This window comes from Vespa crabro, chromosome 10, assembly GCF_910589235.1.
Source record: "Vespa crabro chromosome 10, iyVesCrab1.2, whole genome shotgun sequence".
NCBI lineage: Eukaryota > Metazoa > Arthropoda > Insecta > Hymenoptera > Vespidae > Vespa > Vespa crabro.
The window spans coordinates 8,768,977-8,787,352 of record NC_060964.1 but is presented as its reverse complement, the minus strand read 5'-3'; the positions used below and the strand labels follow the sequence as shown (position 1 = coordinate 8,787,352).

Below are 18,376 nucleotides of genomic sequence, written 5' to 3'. Positions count from 1 at the left end.
AACGATCGATTATATACAAAATGAAAGAAAAATTAATATTGAAATATGCATTGATGGGGGGGAATAATAGAGGATCAAGTTTAAGAAAAACACTATTTTATATATATTTTGCTAATTATTATAGAAAAGTGTTAGAAAAATAATAGAAATATTATAGTCGTTTTCGGCTTATTTACATAATAAACTTGATAAAATGAATGGAGTTAATGACGTTAGTTATTTTTTTCTTTTGGAACTGGAAAGAGTTATCAATTTCACCCTTCGCGGTGTCTTTTTCGATATTACCGAAGATGTCTTTATTTTATTAGGCGTATTCCTTTTAATTCCTGATCTTGTATCATTGTCGCTCTCTTCATTATAAACTAATTTAATATCTTCGGTTTCTTCTATCGTTCCCTCACTTTTATTAACACATTGATCTTTAGCCAAACTGCACTCCGATGAATTGCAATTATTCCGCTCCATTATATCGTCATTTTCATGACAATTTTCTTCACATTGATCATCCCTACTTTGCGCTTTTATTTCTTTATATTTGGTTACATCAACGTCCATTGCATTCGTATCTATATCAAGAAGCAAGGTATTATCTTTCGTTTCAATCGCAGAGCCTGACGTATTTGGCGTAATTCTTTCGTTGTTGTTGTTGTTATTATTACTATTTCGAAGTACAGTTGAAGTAATCGTTGCACCTTTGACGTTATGCACATGGCCTAGTTCGTCCTCCGAAAAATGTATTATCGAGCAATAACCATCCGTAGAAGATACAACTAAGATACGGCCATTGCTAGACCTGTAAAGAATAAAAACTTATATGTTTCTGCTTATTTGTACAATGATCGTGTTGAAAAAATTATACAAAAGTCTTTTACGAACCACGCAATGTCGGTTAATCTGGTATAATGAATATTTGATATCACGGCTATCGGAGAAATTTGTTGAGTATCATAAATTAATATTGAACGTTGCGTTGCAACGGCAAATATTATTCTATAAGGTAATGCTATCGTAGGAGTGGGTCCATTTTTTCTAAGTTCAAAATAAACAGGACAACATCGAATTGCTATTGTACATTCGTCCAAGGAAGGCAGAATCATTATTGGCCTGAGGATAAATAGACAAATAATACTTGCTGTAGTAATGTTAGACATATATATATATATATGTATATATATATATATATATATATATGTATATATATATATATATATATATATATATATATGTATATATATATATATATATATATATATATATACGTATATGTATAAACTTGATGGGACACAACGTCTCTGTTTGAATACTAACTCTTTCAAGTTATGCCTAGAGAAGACAATTGTCGCATTTGATGTCTTCTCTATGGTATCTTGCGGCTCTATTATGCCTGATGGAACGATTATTAATGTTCCATCTATAGAAAAAGTTAGTCTTCTGAAAAATGACTTAAATGTATCGTCATAAAATAAACGAACTGTTTTGTCTCGCAAAGGATAATCAAGCGGTGTAGGAATAATGGACTTGTGAACGCGCTGTACAGTCTTCCTCGTAGAGATATCGACTAATCTGCACTGCCTAAAGTCAATAATTAATTTATTATTATCAACGATATAATGGTAACATTAAAGGAGTACGTAAATATGATGATATAAAATGAGTGACTATTGGAAATATATTCACAGATACCTGTCGCTGCTCATTGTACATATATATTGGTTACAAGGGTCCCAGGTAACGCCTTGCACGAATCCTTTTGAATCGGATAATATACCATTGGTACGACCTTTATGAATATCCCATAGAATTGCTGTATTATCTACAGAACCTGATATTATGGAAGTAGAGTCTGGCGACCAACATATATCGTAAACATCCTCTAAATGCCCTCTCAGGACTTTCCATGAACTCCACTGTTCCTTATTCTCATTGTCCTCGGGAGAGATAAAAAAGTCGCATTCCTCCTTTTGCTTCCATAAAATAATGACAGATTCTATAAAAAGAAATGTCATAGAGATTATCCTTCGGATCACGATAGTAAAGTAATAATATATAATGAAATGTATATAAAATATTATTTTATTTAAGTATACCGTCGTCCGCTGAAGCAAGAATTTCTTTAGATGGTGAAAATCTGACAACATTTACTGCCTTTTGATGTCGTTCCAAGTCCGCTACACATTTTATTGTTGTCGCACTATTCTCGCACGACAAAAGATGCCAAATCTGTATATAAGTTTAGCTGTAATTATTTCAATCATTTTAATTCAATTGATTTAAATGACTTTACCAAAACATGAGAATCAGCTCCTCCAGTGGCTAGACGCCAAAAATCTTCACCCGCAGATGTTTCACACGATTTATTCTGTATGTCGATGCTCAAAACTGGATCTCGATTGTGCCAAGAGATCTCTGGTGTAGTACACTTCATCTCTTCGACCTAAATAAGAAATATTATTTCTTCCCAAAGATTCCGAAACCAAAGGAAAATCTGATCTTAGTGCCGCTAACCGCATTATACCGCCAAATCGAGAGCGCGGAGTATATTTTACGCCAAGATGGACAATGTAAACAAGTAGAAGGTGTTATGTACAAACCAGTGCTACCAATGTCTGCCGATTTACCCAGAAAATGCAAATTTTCCCTAGTGTATTCGTGTAATTGCTTATTAATTATTTCATATCATTATCAATAAATAACAGCAATTAACGATACAAACTCATCGTTTCAAGTGTTACAATCGATTGGCATGTTTCAATAAGACAGATAAATATTCCTATTTCGTCGCCTTTAAAGGTTTATCTTTACAGTTGCATAGCGACATTCGTCACGCCATTTACATACAATACAATGCAGTTTTATATTTTGTCCAATAATGCTAAATGGCAGCACAAGTGATTTCAATTTAGTTACAGTCTATTATATTTGCGCGATCATAATACAGTTTGATAAGCGTTGCACATTATTGTTGCGTGACCTCTGTATAAGAAGAACATTTCTAATATACAATGTTTCCCTTTATAAAGGCTGTTTCAAAGATAGACCAAGGATTTAAGATTTATGGTACGTTGCTACATTTTACTATTTTTTAAAATGGCCAACAAATATTTGACAAATTGAAAAGTTGCTGGAGTTGAAGAATTTCTTTTGCCATGCTCAACAAAGCTCAAAGTTCAACGTTGAGGAGGCATATAGATGTGCGTACGTGCGTGTGTGCGTGCGTGCGTGCGTGCGTGCGTGCGTGCGTGCGATTTTGAATATTCAAATTTATGATGAAAATTTATTTGATTTGTTCTTCAAAGTAATTAATTATCATGTATTCAACAGGTGCCACCTATCCACGGGCTTGGGGAGTTCAAATAAATAAAAATTATGCGACAAAGTATGATCAAACTTCAAAAAATATTGTATTTGTAGACGGCGTACGTACGCCTTTTCTTCAATCTGGAACGCAATACAAAAATCTCATGTCATACGATCTTGCTAGGCATTCTCTGTTGTAAGTTTTTTTTTTCCTGTTTAATTATTAAAATCATAAGTTTTATCCGCCATTTCATTGCCTTTTTATTCTAGGAGTTTGAAAAGAAAAATAGGGTTCCCTAACGAAGCCGTAGAATATATTTGTTACGGTACTGTAATGCAGGAAATAAAAACATCAAATATCGGTCGTGAAGCAGCTTTAGGCGCAGGTTACAGTGAGCATACACCGGCGCATACAATTACAATGGCTTGTATTAGCAGTAATCAAGCCATAACCACTGCTATGGGTTTAATTGCATGCGGTACCTATGATGTCATTGTGGCCGGAGGTGTTGAATTCATGTCAGATATACCTATAAGGCTTAGTCGTCCTATGAGAAGTTTAATGCTGCAAAGCAATAAAGCAAAGACTCTTGCACAAAAATTATCTCTTTTAGGGTCCATTAGGCCGTCGCACTTTATCCCGGATGTTAGTCAAAATTACCTCTTTTTTTTTTTTTTTATATATGTATATATATATATATATATATATGATGTACTCTCACTATATTACACAAAAAAGAAAAAAAAAAAAGAAGAAACAAAGCAAACAAACGAAAAAAAAAAAGACAAATTTATCTTTAGTTGCCAGCCGTGGCAGAATTTTCTAGCGGTGAAACAATGGGACATAGCGGAGACCGCTTGGCAGCAGCATTCGCGATAACGCGAAAGGAAGAGGACGAGTACGCATTGAGATCCCACACGTTAGCCGCGCAAGCACAGAAGGAAGGAAATCTTTCGGATTTGGTGCCCATTAAAGGTACGTGGAGGAGAACAAAATTGAGCACATTGCTCGTCTTCATATTATTATAACATTAAGCGTATAGTTTTAGGCGTAGAAGAAGTAATAAATAAAGATAATGGAATACGTGTTTCAACGCCAGAACAATTGGGAAAATTGAAGCCAGCATTTGTCAAACCGTATGGGACTGTTACCGCAGCTAATGCATCGTTTTTAACCGATGGCGCATCAGCGGCCCTGATAACGACAGAGGAAAAAGCTCGTTTATTGGGTCTCAAGCCGAAAGCATATTTACGAAATTTTACTTACGTATCTCAGGATCCGGTTGATCAATTACTTTTAAGTCCCGCATACGCCATTCCCAAGGTTTATAGATGATAGTATACGGCATGCGCGCGCGCGCGCAAAAATGCATGAACCTATATGAACTTATATGAAATTACAGGTATTAGAAAAATCTAAGTTAAGTATAAAGGATATTGGCGTATGGGAAGTACACGAAGCCTTTGCCGCGCAAATATTAGCTAATCTGAAAGCTTTGGATTCCGATTGGTTCGCCCAACATTATTTAAAAAGAAGTGAAAAAGTAGGTGTTCCAGAACTCCAAAAGTGGAATTCATGGGGTGGATCCCTTTCGATTGGTCATCCGTTTGCCGCTACAGGAATCCGTTTAGCCACTCATACTGCCAACAGGCTTATCAAAGAAGATCAACAGTTTGGGCTAATTGCAGCATGTGCAGCTGGCGGACAGGTGAATTCAAATAATAATAAATCAATTAAATTCCCCTTAATTAATAGAATTAGAATAATAAATTATCGAATGATTATATGTATGTGTTTTAGGGAGTGGGTATGATCTTGGAGAGACATCCAGATGCTAAAGTTTGATAATATCAAAGCCGTGCGAGGTATTTCTAAATGAGAAATTTGTCAAGAAGAAAAGTCGACGTTAACACGAATATATTGTACAGAAAAAGATTTTTATACTATAAGCTATCTTTACTAGGATATCTTCTTTTCTTCTTCCTCCTCCTTTTATTTTCTTTTTTTAACATGTCTCTATTCTTTTCTAGTATTATATTCCATAGAACGTGAAGGACCACTTTTTGTATAATATACTTTATTACAAAATAAAGTGGCATATTGAAAAAACGAAAGAGTATTTCTTCGCTTTAATCAAGCGTAACGTTACATAACGATGGAAGTGAATGTATTGTTAAATGGTGACGTACGGCACGATCTAAAATGGCTTTTATGTCTTGGCATCCAAGCAAAGCACGCTGTTTTAATGATTCCAAATGCGATAAATGTAACCTTTGGCCCGCTCCTTGAGCAACGACTATCAATCCAGAATTTTTTGTCGCGTTATCATTATTTGTTTCAGGTAATGCAACAATAGATAAAGTTACACCCGGAGCGCATTCTTCTATAAAATTTGCATCCAATACACCGGAGCCGACACCTCCCTCCTCACCATCCGTGTATGAAGAATTTACTAATGTTATTGTACATCCAATCGCATAATTCTAAAGGTAAGGAAAATGAAAAAATATATAATGAGATGGTAAGCGAGACCACACGTATAATGACCAACTCCAATATAAAAATATACCTTTATAGGTATCCCAGCGTCGATCAGTGCCAGGCTGGCCGCATTAACGGACGCACAATAATCGCTTCCGTCCACTTGTAATACTTCGACGAAAATATCAATCTGCGAGCGCGGATACAATTCCAAATGTATTATCGCTTCCATTGCACGGCGCAATTCAAGAGACCTTTCCTGTGATTTACGGTCACCTCTTGGTTTACGTTTACGTTCGCCGGATGTAAAACTAAATACTGCCATGCTATATTGACAATTTACAATGGCTTTGGTAATTTTGCTGCTACTTCTACCTGTGCCTTTAGGCTGTAAATCGTTTTGAAAAAGTTAGACCAATTATACAGGATTCATTATATATATATATATATATATATATATATATAGAAAAATATATAGATTATCACGACACCTGATGAGGCCCGTATACCGCCGCCAAAATCTTTGTTTTACCATGTTCTATATAAGCGCTTCCGTCGGCTTGACCGAAAACACCCATTCTTACGTGAATTTGTCTCAATTCTAATGGACGTCTCCCATCGACGCGCAAACCACCTTGATCTGCTTCAATATCTTCTTCTATCATCTTTGTTTTACTTTTCCCTCTTAACAATGTTAATGAAAATACTCATAACCTCTATGAGAATTCCTTTCGAAATGGGAAAAGTCTCGTTCACAACAATATCTATCTTGTTATTATTGGTCACCTCAACAAATTTATCTTTAGAGATGGCAATTACTTTCTTTTTCTTTTTTTCCCCTGTCCCCGATCGAGATCTATACCAAAAACACAATTATTTTCGAAGATTCAATCAACAGGCAAGATTTGTACAAGATGAAAAAATTGTACATGTAACGACGTTGCATTTAGCGGCGCAGCCAAAGGGTGGCGCACGTGACGCCAGGAGGCAACATTTAACATAAAATTTATTCATTTTAAATGAATTCATCGCTCATATAAATTGGAATAATGTATTTGTTACGTCGTAATTATTTAAATGGTGGACAATCTGCTCTTGGTTTTCGATTATCTAGAGACATAATTTTCGATCCGTTTCAACAAATATATTATCCCTATGAAATTGGTCTTGACCAATCGACGATAATTTGCTACAAGAGTACAGATTACCGATAAAAAGGATAAAAAACCCCAGGCTTATAAATGTTATCGGTAATTTTTAAAGGTTTGTCGATTTGTCGAAATAATTTGTGGTTCGAACATGTGGTATCTGTTTTAAATGTTAGAAAGGATAGTTGTTTAACAATAAAGCGACTGGAGCATAAGAAAATGGTAAAATACTTGAATCAATCGGAAGCAATCAACATTGATAAGGATCTATTTGAAAGATATAAATTTAGCTTGGACCAATTGATGGAATTAGCCGGTCAAAGTTGTGCCATAGCAATAGCAAAGTCATATCCTTTGTCAAATAATTCTTCAGATAGAATTCTGGTTTGTTGCGGACCAGGAAATAATGGCGGCGATGGTTTGGTATGCGCCAGGCATTTGAAACATTTTGGTTATTCTCCCGAGATTTATTATCCAAAAGAAACCGACAACCAATTGTATAAAAATCTGTTGCATCAGTGTAAAGAAAATGATATAACGATTTTAGAAAGTAAATTTATAATAGATAAGGATCCAGTTGAACTTTTAAATGGATTCAGAGTCATAGTTGACGCTTTGTTTGGATTTAGTTTTAAACCTCCTGTAAGGGATACCTTTGTTCCCATTATGAAGATATTGAAAGCTGCATCCATTCCTATATGTAGCATAGACATACCTTCAGGATGGGATGTTGAAAATGGTCCAGCTTCGAAAGATGATATATGTCCAGAAATGTTGATATCCTTAACGGCACCAAAAATGTGCGCCCATAAATTTAAAGGAAAATTTCATTACCTGGGAGGCAGATTTGTACCTAGAAAACTAGCATTAGCTTACAATCTTAATTTACCATTGTATCCAGGAACAGATTTAATCGTATCTCTATAATAATAAAATAATAAAATTTTGTGCTTGGCAAATTGCGCTGTCTTTTAAGTAGATTAACTCCTTCTCTTCAAATTGTTCTAATGTGATACTAGTACCAGTAACAATTATGCGCGTATTATGCCTCTGACTTACTTATTTGATTATTTCTAAACTCAAATAAACATGGATTGTGTTACGTTTGTGCATTTGTTTACTGTAAAGACCTGTATGTATGCGTACGTATACACACACATACATTATTAATTAATATTTATAAAAATAATCATGCATAAACGCAGGAATATAATATAATCGTTTGAGTTGGCCCAATTAAAATTAATATTATTTTTTATTCCAATAAAATTAACTTGATTGTTTTACTATCTCTACCTTATAACAGATTTGAATATGCCGCTCTATGGAACCATGATAAATTTTAGTTTCAAATCTAAGTATTGTCTGTTTAATGCTCCGCCCGTTGGATACCTACGATATTACGCATAATAAGAAATTTTCGGGGTCAGATTAGTTGCGGTCAATTATATCGATTGTTATACCGAATTATATTCGTTCTCTCTCTCTCTCTCTCTCTCTCTATTTGAAAGACATGCTCGTTAAGTAATTTTATAATCGTTGTGTTATGCCAGAAAGAACGTTCTAAATTCACAACATGGTAATTTGATAATTTCGTATTAATAAAGAATAATAGTATATGATCGTATTATAAATGTATGCAAATAAATGTATATAACGATTTGTTTCTTAAGGCACAAGAAGTCGAGGAAACCATGAAACGTATACAATCTCATAAGGGCGTTGTTGGAACTATTGTAGTAAATGCAGAAGGTTCGCATATTTATTATGTTAAATAATATTATTATCGTATAAATGATCTCTCGTTCGAAATATATATAAATATATACATTATAACAGGAATTCCTATTAAATCCACATTGGATAATACAACGACAGTGCAATACGCCGGCTTGATCAGTCAGCTGTCAGACAAAGCACGCTCTGTAGTTCGTGATTTGGATCCAACAAATGATCTAACATTTTTACGTATTCGTAGTAAAAAACACGAAATAATGGTTGCCCCAGACAAAGAATTCATTCTCATAGTAGTTCAAAATCCAGTGGATTGATATTTGCAAAAAGGAATTATGCATTGTAAACCTTCGCAAAATTGGAATTTTATGTTTGTGACTATTATTTTATTTGTTATTTAATACATTCCACTTAATCATTTTACCATTGAGAAATTCATTGTTATGTTAACTTATCAATTAATTAGATTGTTATGAAATAAGAGTATATATATGTGTCGCGCGCGCGCGTGTGTGTATGATACATATACATATATATATATATACATATATATATATATATATATATATATATATATGTATGTATGTATGTATGTGTAGCACACGTTTCACATGTATCCTTAAAACATAAATAAAAATGATAAAAAAATATAAATGCGGAAAAGAATCTTTTAGCATTGGTGAAATATTATATATAACTGCACTTGAAAGATTATTAGTTTAACTTGTATGCAAAATACTGCTCGTTAATATTATTTGTTATATGTAATCTTATATAGGTTAAGTATTAATTAATGACATGTCAATTTCTTCAATCTGATTCCGTTTACATACACAATTTATTCTAATTCTTACATCTTTTAGCGTATATAAATCACTTAAGATAGTGTTACTATAAATTACGGACGATCGATACATCTCATTTTCTTCTCTTATACGTCTAAATATTACAAAATTCATATAAAAATTAATAAATTATTAGGGAATGTTACGTGTGACGCACGCGCGACAAATGAGATATGATAATATAAAATCCAATGAGATATGATAATATTAAATGCGACATTTATCTACCCAAGTATTATCTCTTGCACATTATCATAAAATTCAATCTTCATTATTTAAGCTCGATTGTGGTTGACTCTTTCTAACTGGATGATAAAGTGTATAGTAAAGAATCATGGCAGTGATACCTAACAAGAAAGGCACCGTGGAAGGAACAATGTATAGAAAAAAGTACCAAGAATGTTTTGCTTCTATAGAAAAATTGAATATCCAAAGAAGATTAGCGATAATATTTTCAAAAAAGCATAGGCTGTAAAAAAAGGTATGTTTTAAAAGAGTGTTGCCATCTATAACATTTAAATATACAAATATATGGAGTAGACCTATGACCAATGCAAGAAGCACGGAATAAAATCGTTCCATTATCGTTGGTGGCATATGAGGAGCACGATTATTCTTACGACAAAACTGTAATATACCATGTGAATCGATCAAAATCCAAATTGTCATGGCAATCCAATGACAGATACAAGCGATACCAGTGTATAACGGCCATATACTGGCAATTAAGCTCACAATTAATATTCTTGAGACTGTAATCAAGAACAAGATTACCTAACAAATGGCATATCATCCTGCATTACTACAACTTATTCCATAATGTTGAACATACCTGTAACAAGGAAGTGCCAGAAAAATTGACATATGCTACCTCGAATGTTCATTATTTCCTTATCATGTTGGGCCAATCGAATGGTGCGATTGTAACTTGCCATGGCCCAACCCATACTGACTAAAGAACTAACAATGCTACAGACTTGATGTATAACTGGAAAAGAAGAAGGGGAGAATTTCTAATTATTATATTATAGAGCACCTTTATATGATTAAATTCGATTAAATATAATTGAAAAGTACAAATACATTCAAGATTTATATCTCTGTTATAATGCTTCAATAAAATAGTTAATTGGAGAACTTGCTGAGGTGCTGCTTCTAGAAAGCATTCAAATATTCTCAAGAGCGCAACGTCTTGATCTTCCTTAAGCATTTTAAGATAATATCGTCTTTGGCCATTGCGATCACCTACTTTCTCACATTTACGTGCCTTTAAAGCATAAATCAAAGTATCATAATAACGTATCACAGGTGCTAATTGGAAAGCCACCGCCAAGACGCAATATATTTTCTTCTTAATCATCACTTGTGTACAAGACTTATGATTTTCTAATTGCGCCAAGTCTGACTCTGTCTACAATACAAGATATAAATGAGAGCGTGGCAATTTTTATGCACCATAAAAGTATTCTATACGCTTGACTTTTCTTTTTTTTTTTTTTCCCCCTTGAAAAAAGCAAGACAGATTCAATAGTCAATCAAAATATGAAGCTACCAAAATATGCATTTACCTTTTCGTCTTGATGTTGCATTCTTCTACTAATAATTACATTTATAAAAGATGGAATAAGTAGAAAGACAAGGGTCCAAATAAAATATATTACTTTATTCGCCAGTAGATATCTTACCGCGATGTTGATATCAAATGCCATGTCAATTAAGTGCATTATAATTGAACATACCAGAAAGAATACATCTAAATTGGTTACGCATGGTTGTCTTGAGGGGATGTCTACGACGTCTAAATCAAATTTTAAAGTTGAAAAAATACCACCAATGTACATGGTATACCTTTTATTATTTCTTTCTTCTATCATTTTATAATGACTGAATAACCTCAAAAGTTAATATTTACACAAGTAGATGTCAAATTGCTACAAGATACGCATTATAAGTATGTTGTCTCATTTTTTGTAATTTAAATTTGAAGAGATTCTTCATATATATATCCTTTATACATTGTTTATTTATTTCCTTTCTTTTCTCTCTCTCTCTCTCTCTCTCTCTCTCTTATTTTCTCGTCCTCGATTTAACATTCATGTTTGGACAACCACTGGAATCTCTTGAGACGCAACAAAACGATTATTGGATAGTTCAAAGTGTGTATATTGAAAATATAGTAAAGTGTATGTTACAAAATTTTTTAATATATTTTCCTCGTTAACGCAACATTTAACGTGCGTCGTGCGTGCGTGCGTGTATATGTGCATGCATACACATTGTGTGCACCACGCACATATAAATATGTATATATATGATGTGTGCGTACACACATGTATAGACATGTATTACTTCTATATGCAGTTTGTTATAAACAAAGCAAGCAATATCGAGCCCTTTGCACGCAGTTAAACGCGCTACGATGACATTTGGTCGAGTTTAATTATAATTTAACAAGAAATAGAAATAATCGAGGAGATATCGAGAAAGAAGAGAATTATGGCAGCACAAGTTATGTGTTTAACATCATCAGGAGGAATTCCATTGTTTTCTCGCCAAAAGGGAGATAAAGAAATGGTTCGTCCGTATGTTTTATATGGAATAACCATTGTTTGTTATACCGTTTGTTAGTCGTCAATTTCTTTATGAAATATTTGTAGATAACTTTTTCTAAAATGGCATCTCTAAATGGCGTCCACATGTTTCTTAAAACACAAAATATGAAGCTATTAAATACGGATCTACCGGATACAGCTATAGTTTGGAAAGAATATGAACAAAGTATTATATTAATAATTATTGCCAATGGTGCAACAAAATATACTTTAAATAAATTCCTCGATGTTGCCTTTGGTGCGATGATCTTATTCGTCGGTATTGACGAAATCAAAAATGCAAAGAATATAGAGCGCTTGAAAAAAGATTTGCGTGCATGTAATCCAATTATAGATAGACTCTTGGAATGTTTAGATATCGGAGATCGAATTTCTACCAAGACGGATATTGTTAATATGACAGAGTGTATAATTTTACATGAGAACCATCTGTTGCAGGTATAAAATTAATTGTATATTTTAAATGTATTGTGTATCATTGGATGATTCATATGTATTTTATAAAACTTTTTAAAGACTTGTTTAGAGGGATACATGGAATGTTTGGATTCAATGTATGGATGCATTTTGGTACATGGTTGTTTAGCAGTAGCAACCGATGGATGGTGGTCCTTGGATCCTATAGAAAGAAAATTGTTAATAATGACAATAGCGACCGAAGCTAATTACACGGCACGCGATTTACCAATATTTTTACCTTACAAAAGTCCTGACGTAAGTATCATGTCGCGTTAGTGATTTGAAAGAAATGACTATTGTCTACCTCAGAAATATTTCAAATGCACAAGCACGTAATAAACATGCACGCTTCTCATAATAGAGTCCACTTCTTCCTTTTTTTTTTTTTTTTTTTTTTTTTTTTTTTTTTTTTAGATAGCTTATAGATTAGTATCTATCACGTTGATAAATCATGTAGAAGTGGTGGCCCTATGCGGACCTAATCCAGAGTTATCGGAGATTGAAAGATATGTTGTGCAATGCTGGAGAACAAGTATGGACATTTTACGTAATTCGGAACAGTGTTATCCTAGAAACGTACCCACTGCAATCTCTTTGGATATTAATGCATTGGGGTAATATAAATTTATTCATCACAATTTCTTTTCTTTTTTTTTTCCATTAGCTTCATTTGTTTAAAACAGGATTATGAAATTATTTTTCTAGATTCTTATTGGCAAACTGTAAGATAGAAAAATTTGTACTTGGTAGAAATGCACAAAGCACAAAAAATCGGGTAACGGGAACGCACAGATTAGACGTATTAAGAACTTTTTATCATCAGGCAATAGAAACATTTATGCCTCCGTCCGAGTTGGAAGAAAATTGTCTAGAAATGGACTTTGGAAGTAAATGGAAATTCGTGGGTGCCAAGGAAACATATCTGTGTTCGGAATATCATAAATGTCATGCTCTAAAAGATGGAGATCACATACTCTGCGTATTATATACATCTATGGTACCTACTCATACAATGAGATTGATTACCGAAAAGATCTTGAAAATGTTATTAATCGATAAGCAAATTTGTTGGTAAGCATTGCAAGGAAAATGAAAGAAATTATTCTTCTAAGCGAATAAAATGTTTTACTGCGTCGTGGTCCATGTGGAAGATAGTGCCTATAAATATATATTTATATAAATCATTCATCCAAAGAGTTTGTAGGGTTATGTTAAAAATATACGTACCCTCGTATATACTCGTATATGCGGCGAGCGCGCTTTTGTCCGCATTTACCGAATAGAGTTGAAACAAAAACAAATAAATAAATAAATAAAAAAAAAGAAAAGTTTAGTTCCCGTACGAGGCCGTGAGCGTCGCTCGTGTACACGCCATAGATCATTCGTACGATTTAGATCTCTGAATAGATTAAAGAAAAAAAATCGATAGCTCGTGGCTCCACCTAGCGCAACCTATATTCAGATCTAATGTACGATTTGACCTTTGAGCGAATAGAGATTGAGAAAGTTATCACCTGATGTAAGAAAAGAAAATAAGTAAAATAAGTTATTTAATGCTAACCTTTATTATAAGATACAAAATATATTGAATATATGTAAAAATGTTTGCTGCGTCGTTTAGATTTCTACTCAATGCAAGAAGAGTAAGTACGAAAATTCATTACGAAGCGTGTAAAGCAAAACATTCATGATCGTTCCCAAAGTGGCATTAGGACACGAATATATATATATATATATATATATATACACATACATACATATACATATATATGCTTACAAACTGCACCATATGTGCGCCTTGGCATTTAATTAATAAGTTATTTATTATGACCTTAATAGTTTTCACTTTTCTTTTATTATACGCTTTTGATTTTAAGGTAAATACGCAAATACGCCTTGAATCAACGTTAGTCATAGCGGAACACAATAATGAGGTATTGTCACCAATAACATGTAATGTGTTGAGTGCAGCAAAGCAAATTGGTGGTGACATTACCGTTTTAGTCGCTGGAACAAAATGCGATGCGGCGGCAAAGGCTGCAAGCAATGCAAATGGTATTAATAAAGTACTTTTGGCAAATAGCGAAGCGTTTAAAGGATTTACTTCGGAATCATTGACGCCACTGATATTAACGATGTACAACCAAAATAAATACAGTCACATTTTAGCCGGTGCTAGTGCTTTTGGTAAATCATTATTACCGAGAGTTAGTACATACTTGATTTTATTACTTTTTCTATAAATACATTATTAAGACGGATATGGTCGTTATATGAAGTCTTTTATATCGTATCGTAAAAGCAAAATTTGTAATTCTCAATCTTGCAAGCCTTGTTCGAGTTCAAAGTTATGTGATGTCATTCGTCAAAAGTATAACCAATCATTTTAAATGTTGTTCCATAAGAGAATTAATTTCCAATTTTACATATTAGATTTATATTTGTATATCTATTATTGTCTATGTGAGGTTTTCATTGTGAAAGATGAAACATTAAAATTAAGAATAAACAGCTAAGATTTGATCATCTTTGGTAGAAACATTACGTTACCATTTCTCTTACTTTAATAATAAATCGTATATTGTATATTGTATATTTGTTGAATTGATTTTAGATTGCGGCAAAATTGGATGTTTCACCGGTAAGCGATATTATTGGTATAAAAGCACCAGACACTTTTGTTCGCACAATTTATGCTGGCAATGCTATACAGACCATAAAAGTCAAAGATAATGTAAAAGTTGTGTCGGTGAGAGGTACTTCGTTCGAAGCATTGCCTCTGGAAGGCGGTAATGCTGCGTGTGAATCAGTCCCACCTGGTGATTACAAAACGAATCTAGTTGAATTTATTAAGCAAGAAATTAGCAAAAGCGATAGGCCCGAATTAACGTCCGCTAAAGTAGTAGTTTCGGGTGGACGGGGATTAAAGTCGGGCGAGAATTTTAAATTGCTCTATTCCCTGGCTGATAAGCTTAATGCTGCTGTCGGAGCTTCAAGAGCTGCCGTTGACGCTGGATATGTGTCCAATGATCTGCAGATTGGGCAAACGGGAAAGATCGTTGCACCGGTATGTACTTGAATGAAGCATTGAAATAATATTGGATGTACTCAACAATGACCTTGTTTGTAATATCGCTTTAGGATTTGTACATAGCAGTGGGTATTTCTGGAGCAATTCAGCATCTTGCCGGTATGAAGGATTCAAAAACAATTGTTGCTATTAATAAAGACCCAGAAGCACCAATTTTTCAAGTAGCAGATTATGGATTAGTTGCGGACTTGTTTAAAGTTTTACCAGTACTTACAGAAAAATTGAAATGAATAATTCATTATGTTTCTTAACAATGGATAATTTTGAACTAATTAGGAATCGTTCGAAGGCAAGAAAAAAGTCTGCGAAATTTAATTAATTAATGCTACGTTAAATTTAATAATTAAGGCAAACCACGATTATTATATATTATTCTATTTTACGAACTTATTCGCGATATGCAGCAGTTAATGATTTTAACCGTTTGATTTTAACCGAATTTTAATCATTTTTATGAAATTTTTTCATCGACAGGGTGGGGAAAGAAAAGGAAAAAGAATGCTCCTATACACATATTTTTTTATCTTTATATTTAAGGAAGTTAGAATGACATATATATTTTATACTAAAATAAATAAATATATATACATATATATGTATATGTATATGTATATGTATATGTATATGTATATGTATATGTATATATAATAAAAACAAGTAAACGTAGAATATGTAACGTAATTTTATTTAACCAAATTGACAGAACGTTAGTGCAAATGAACGCAGAAACTAAATAGATGGCAGCAGCCGGCGCGTAATCACGCGCGTAAAGATGGCGGCACTGTATTGATTGTTACGACGATTGTACCCAACCGAACGAAGAAGTACACGATAAACAAAGTCTTTCCGAATTTAAACGCATTAAATTTTCTTACTGCTCGAACATTAATCACGGTCCTGTATCAAAGCTGCGACCATGTCAATGGTAAAGATTTTTCTTTTTTTTTTTTTTTTTCCACAAATTTCCATACGGTTGCAAAGAGAAATATAACATAACCTTTATGATTCTCGAAAGTTTCTTTCTCATCTCTAGGTGATAATAATAAATTTAGAAGAGAGAAATGATTGAAAGTTGTCAACATTGTTTTATTATAATGTGATTTATTATTATGTCTAAGGTGAAAAATGGTATTGATTTTTAGAGACCGGACGATCATAGACGAAAATGGAACAGGGAAGAGTACGAACGAATAGCGCTTCAACGGCTCCAGGATGAAATCGCCGAAGAGGAATTGGGTATCCCTAAGCAGCCAGCAGTAAAACGGGAATTACTTAAACAAAGAGATTATAAGGTCGATTTAGAATCAAAATTAGGAAAAAGCGTTGTTATTAATAAAAATACTCCGTCTTCGCAAACAGGAGGGTGAGATAAATTAATGAAATATTTTGTTCGTTTGGCATTTTTCGATAAACCTGACGTTAATTGATATATTATATCCGCAGTTATTATTGTAATGTGTGCGATTGCGTTGTCAAGGATTCTATCAATTTCCTAGATCATATTAATGGAACGAAACGTAAGGACCGTTGTAATATATTTCATTGGGCCATAATATATATATCATTATATATATATATATATATATATATATATATATATATATATATATTTATTGTTATTTAACTCGTATAATATCTAAAATTGTTAATAGATCAGCGTAATTTGGGTATGTCCATGAAGATAGAGCGTTCGACGTTAGAACAAGTTAAGGCTAGATTTGCTTTAAATAAAAAGAAATTAGAGGAGAAGAAGAAGGATTATGATTTGGAGCAAAGAGTGAAAGAATTAAAAGAAGAGGTTTGTATTACTCTCCGTTGAATAATATTTTATAATAACTTGGAGAATTATTATTTCCATCCATACATATACATAAGAGAGACTATATAATGTGTCCTATTAAGAAAATGATGATATCCATCGTCTGTAGGAAGAAAAAATTAAAGAGTATAGAAAAGAAAAAAGAAAAGATAAAAAGAGGAAATTGGACGAAGCAGAGGAGGATGATGCTGGACCATCGGATGAAATGGCCGCTATTATGGGCTTTTCTGGATTTGGCTCCAAAAAAAAGTGATGATGACTTTGACACGGACATTCGTGAAAAAAATGTCTTAGTATAATTTCTCACGGCGCGCTGCAGTATCTATCATCTGTGGCGCATTATTGGGAAAAGCATTTATCGACTATTTGACAAAAAGTAATAATCGGATGAAATTTGGTAATTACATCGTAAGTTTTAGTTTCCAATCGTTAGTAAATTTTGTATGGAAAATGAGAGAAAAAGTATCGATACGATTAAAGAAAGGAAAAGATGAACGATTATAGTGAAAATTATCTTTTCTCGCAAGTACAAGAAATGATTTCTACGTATGTTTGTATATAGAATTTTAGATAGAAGATCAATGGATAAATGAAGTATTTATTTTATATAATAATCGGCAATACTATAATAATATGCGGGATATGCGGTAGTAAAAAACTGCTAGGAGAAAACTAATTTTATTCCCGAAGGAGGGCGAAAGAAATGGAAAAGAAGTGATTACTGCACGTTGAAATAATTTTATATCGAGATTTGAACACGTTCGCTAACCGTAACTATCCGTTTGCCGATCGGTAATGTCGGAAACGCAGGAAACGGAGGTGTTTGATATCAAAGAGATTGGTATAGAATGAAAGCGCGTTGGAATAAAAATGAAAAGAATATACGCGC

The 18,376-nt window shown here is 33.3% G+C and overlaps 9 protein-coding genes across 11 annotated transcripts; 6 read left to right on the top strand and 3 right to left on the bottom strand.

The window, feature by feature from the left end:
• Window positions 1-100: 100 nt before the first annotated feature.
• On the bottom strand, window positions 101-2,582 carry LOC124427593 (chromatin assembly factor 1 subunit B). Of its 2 annotated transcripts, none has more exons than XM_046970711.1 (7): window positions 2,285-2,582; window positions 2,088-2,220; window positions 1,684-1,987; window positions 1,309-1,572; window positions 877-1,104; window positions 693-793; window positions 101-566 (listed from the first exon to the last, which is right to left on the bottom strand). In XM_046970711.1, the coding sequence occupies exons 1-7, from the start codon at window positions 2,423-2,425 to the stop codon at window positions 217-219; spliced, it is 1,521 nt and encodes a 506-aa protein (XP_046826667.1). In that variant the 5' UTR covers window positions 2,426-2,582; the 3' UTR covers window positions 101-216. The 2 variants fall into 2 exon arrangements, with proteins under 2 accessions (XP_046826667.1, XP_046826666.1); XM_046970710.1 differs by having other exon boundaries at window positions 101-793; window positions 2,285-2,434; window positions 2,506-2,523.
• Window positions 2,583-2,696: 114 nt separating this feature from the next.
• On the top strand, window positions 2,697-5,263 carry LOC124427594 (trifunctional enzyme subunit beta, mitochondrial). 2 transcript variants are annotated; one of them, XM_046970713.1, is made up of 7 exons: window positions 2,697-3,057; window positions 3,322-3,493; window positions 3,568-3,943; window positions 4,099-4,273; window positions 4,341-4,621; window positions 4,701-5,006; window positions 5,099-5,263. In XM_046970713.1, the coding sequence occupies exons 1-7, from the start codon at window positions 3,003-3,005 to the stop codon at window positions 5,141-5,143; spliced, it is 1,410 nt and encodes a 469-aa protein (XP_046826669.1). In that variant the 5' UTR covers window positions 2,697-3,002; the 3' UTR covers window positions 5,144-5,263. The 2 variants fall into 2 exon arrangements, with proteins under 2 accessions (XP_046826669.1, XP_046826670.1); XM_046970714.1 differs by lacking the exon at window positions 2,697-3,057 and adding an exon at window positions 3,074-3,191.
• On the bottom strand, window positions 5,199-6,693 carry LOC124427600 (exosome complex component RRP41). The gene is made up of 3 exons (XM_046970721.1): window positions 6,271-6,693; window positions 5,868-6,167; window positions 5,199-5,781 (listed from the first exon to the last, which is right to left on the bottom strand). Exons 1-3 carry the CDS (start codon window positions 6,442-6,444, stop codon window positions 5,428-5,430), a joined length of 828 nt encoding a protein of 275 aa, XP_046826677.1. The 5' UTR covers window positions 6,445-6,693; the 3' UTR covers window positions 5,199-5,427.
• A 177-nt stretch (window positions 6,694-6,870) lies between these two features.
• Window positions 6,871-7,886, top strand: LOC124427599 (NAD(P)H-hydrate epimerase). Its single transcript, XM_046970720.1, has one exon. The coding sequence runs from the start codon at window positions 7,021-7,023 to the stop codon at window positions 7,852-7,854; it is 834 nt and encodes a 277-aa protein (XP_046826676.1). The 5' UTR covers window positions 6,871-7,020; the 3' UTR covers window positions 7,855-7,886.
• A 409-nt stretch (window positions 7,887-8,295) lies between these two features.
• On the top strand, window positions 8,296-9,733 carry LOC124427603 (dynein light chain roadblock-type 2). The gene is made up of 3 exons (XM_046970723.1): window positions 8,296-8,506; window positions 8,601-8,679; window positions 8,767-9,733. Exons 1-3 carry the CDS (start codon window positions 8,504-8,506, stop codon window positions 8,976-8,978), a joined length of 294 nt encoding a protein of 97 aa, XP_046826679.1. The 5' UTR covers window positions 8,296-8,503; the 3' UTR covers window positions 8,979-9,733.
• LOC124427595 (XK-related protein 6-like) lies at window positions 9,481-11,380 on the bottom strand. Its single transcript, XM_046970715.1, has 4 exons — window positions 11,075-11,380; window positions 10,590-10,917; window positions 10,339-10,494; window positions 9,481-10,258 (listed from the first exon to the last, which is right to left on the bottom strand). The coding sequence occupies exons 1-4, from the start codon at window positions 11,378-11,380 to the stop codon at window positions 9,768-9,770; spliced, it is 1,281 nt and encodes a 426-aa protein (XP_046826671.1). The 3' UTR covers window positions 9,481-9,767.
• A 558-nt stretch (window positions 11,381-11,938) lies between these two features.
• On the top strand, window positions 11,939-14,181 carry LOC124427596 (protein fuzzy homolog). Its single transcript, XM_046970716.1, has 5 exons — window positions 11,939-12,080; window positions 12,164-12,556; window positions 12,635-12,832; window positions 12,992-13,191; window positions 13,283-14,181. The coding sequence occupies exons 1-5, from the start codon at window positions 12,003-12,005 to the stop codon at window positions 13,650-13,652; spliced, it is 1,239 nt and encodes a 412-aa protein (XP_046826672.1). The 5' UTR covers window positions 11,939-12,002; the 3' UTR covers window positions 13,653-14,181.
• Window positions 14,091-16,136, top strand: LOC124427597 (electron transfer flavoprotein subunit alpha, mitochondrial). The gene is made up of 4 exons (XM_046970718.1): window positions 14,091-14,220; window positions 14,455-14,784; window positions 15,192-15,644; window positions 15,719-16,136. Exons 1-4 carry the CDS (start codon window positions 14,179-14,181, stop codon window positions 15,896-15,898), a joined length of 1,005 nt encoding a protein of 334 aa, XP_046826674.1. The 5' UTR covers window positions 14,091-14,178; the 3' UTR covers window positions 15,899-16,136.
• Window positions 16,137-16,355: 219 nt separating this feature from the next.
• On the top strand, window positions 16,356-18,371 carry LOC124427588 (zinc finger matrin-type protein 2). Its single transcript, XM_046970707.1, has 5 exons — window positions 16,356-16,593; window positions 16,811-17,031; window positions 17,112-17,185; window positions 17,321-17,466; window positions 17,597-18,371. Exons 1-5 carry the CDS (start codon window positions 16,585-16,587, stop codon window positions 17,738-17,740), a joined length of 594 nt encoding a protein of 197 aa, XP_046826663.1. The 5' UTR covers window positions 16,356-16,584; the 3' UTR covers window positions 17,741-18,371.
• Window positions 18,372-18,376: the final 5 nt, after the last annotated feature.

Bases quoted from the DNA above. Each gene is read 5' to 3' on its own strand.
- LOC124427588 (XM_046970707.1), top strand. The intron at 17,032-17,111 runs GTGAGATAAATT...TTATATCCGCAG, and splicing joins CCGTCTTCGCAAACAGGAGG to TTATTATTGTAATGTGTGCG. The intron at 17,186-17,320 runs GTAAGGACCGTT...AATTGTTAATAG, and splicing joins TCATATTAATGGAACGAAAC to ATCAGCGTAATTTGGGTATG.
- LOC124427603 (XM_046970723.1), top strand. The intron at 8,680-8,766 runs GTTCGCATATTT...ACATTATAACAG, and splicing joins TATTGTAGTAAATGCAGAAG to GAATTCCTATTAAATCCACA.
- LOC124427595 (XM_046970715.1), bottom strand. From the start codon at position 11,380: ATGATAGAAGAAAGAAATAATAAAAGGTATACCATGTACATTGGTGGT. The intron at 10,918-11,074 runs GTAAATGCATAT...CTTGTATTGTAG, and splicing joins TGCAACATCAAGACGAAAAG to ACAGAGTCAGACTTGGCGCA. The intron at 10,259-10,338 runs GTATGTTCAACA...TCTTGATTACAG, and splicing joins CTGGCACTTCCTTGTTACAG to TCTCAAGAATATTAATTGTG.
- LOC124427600 (XM_046970721.1), bottom strand. From the start codon at position 6,444: ATGATAGAAGAAGATATTGAAGCAGATCAAGGTGGTTTGCGCGTCGAT. The intron at 6,168-6,270 runs GTGTCGTGATAA...AACGATTTACAG, and splicing joins CGGTATACGGGCCTCATCAG to CCTAAAGGCACAGGTAGAAG. The intron at 5,782-5,867 runs GTATATTTTTAT...CCTTACCTTTAG, and splicing joins ACGCTGGGATACCTATAAAG to AATTATGCGATTGGATGTAC.
- LOC124427596 (XM_046970716.1), top strand. From the start codon at position 12,003: ATGGCAGCACAAGTTATGTGTTTAACATCATCAGGAGGAATTCCATTG. The intron at 12,081-12,163 runs GTTCGTCCGTAT...AAATATTTGTAG, and splicing joins AAAAGGGAGATAAAGAAATG to ATAACTTTTTCTAAAATGGC. The intron at 12,833-12,991 runs GTAAGTATCATG...TTTTTTTTTTAG, and splicing joins TACCTTACAAAAGTCCTGAC to ATAGCTTATAGATTAGTATC.
- LOC124427593 (XM_046970710.1), bottom strand. From the start codon at position 2,425: ATGAAGTGTACTACACCAGAGATCTCTTGGCACAATCGAGATCCAGTT. The intron at 1,988-2,087 runs GTATACTTAAAT...TTCTTTTTATAG, and splicing joins TCTTGCTTCAGCGGACGACG to AATCTGTCATTATTTTATGG. The intron at 1,105-1,308 runs GTTAGTATTCAA...ATTTATCCTCAG, and splicing joins TCTAGGCATAACTTGAAAGA to GCCAATAATGATTCTGCCTT.
- LOC124427597 (XM_046970718.1), top strand. From the start codon at position 14,179: ATGTTTGCTGCGTCGTTTAGATTTCTACTCAATGCAAGAAGA. The intron at 14,785-15,191 runs GTTAGTACATAC...AATTGATTTTAG, and splicing joins GTAAATCATTATTACCGAGA to ATTGCGGCAAAATTGGATGT. The intron at 15,645-15,718 runs GTATGTACTTGA...ATATCGCTTTAG, and splicing joins CGGGAAAGATCGTTGCACCG to GATTTGTACATAGCAGTGGG.
- LOC124427594 (XM_046970713.1), top strand. From the start codon at position 3,003: ATGTTTCCCTTTATAAAGGCTGTTTCAAAGATAGACCAAGGATTTAAG. The intron at 3,058-3,321 runs GTACGTTGCTAC...TGTATTCAACAG, and splicing joins CCAAGGATTTAAGATTTATG to GTGCCACCTATCCACGGGCT. The intron at 4,274-4,340 runs GTACGTGGAGGA...TTAAGCGTATAG, and splicing joins GGATTTGGTGCCCATTAAAG to TTTTAGGCGTAGAAGAAGTA.
- LOC124427599 (XM_046970720.1), top strand. From the start codon at position 7,021: ATGTTATCGGTAATTTTTAAAGGTTTGTCGATTTGTCGAAATAATTTG.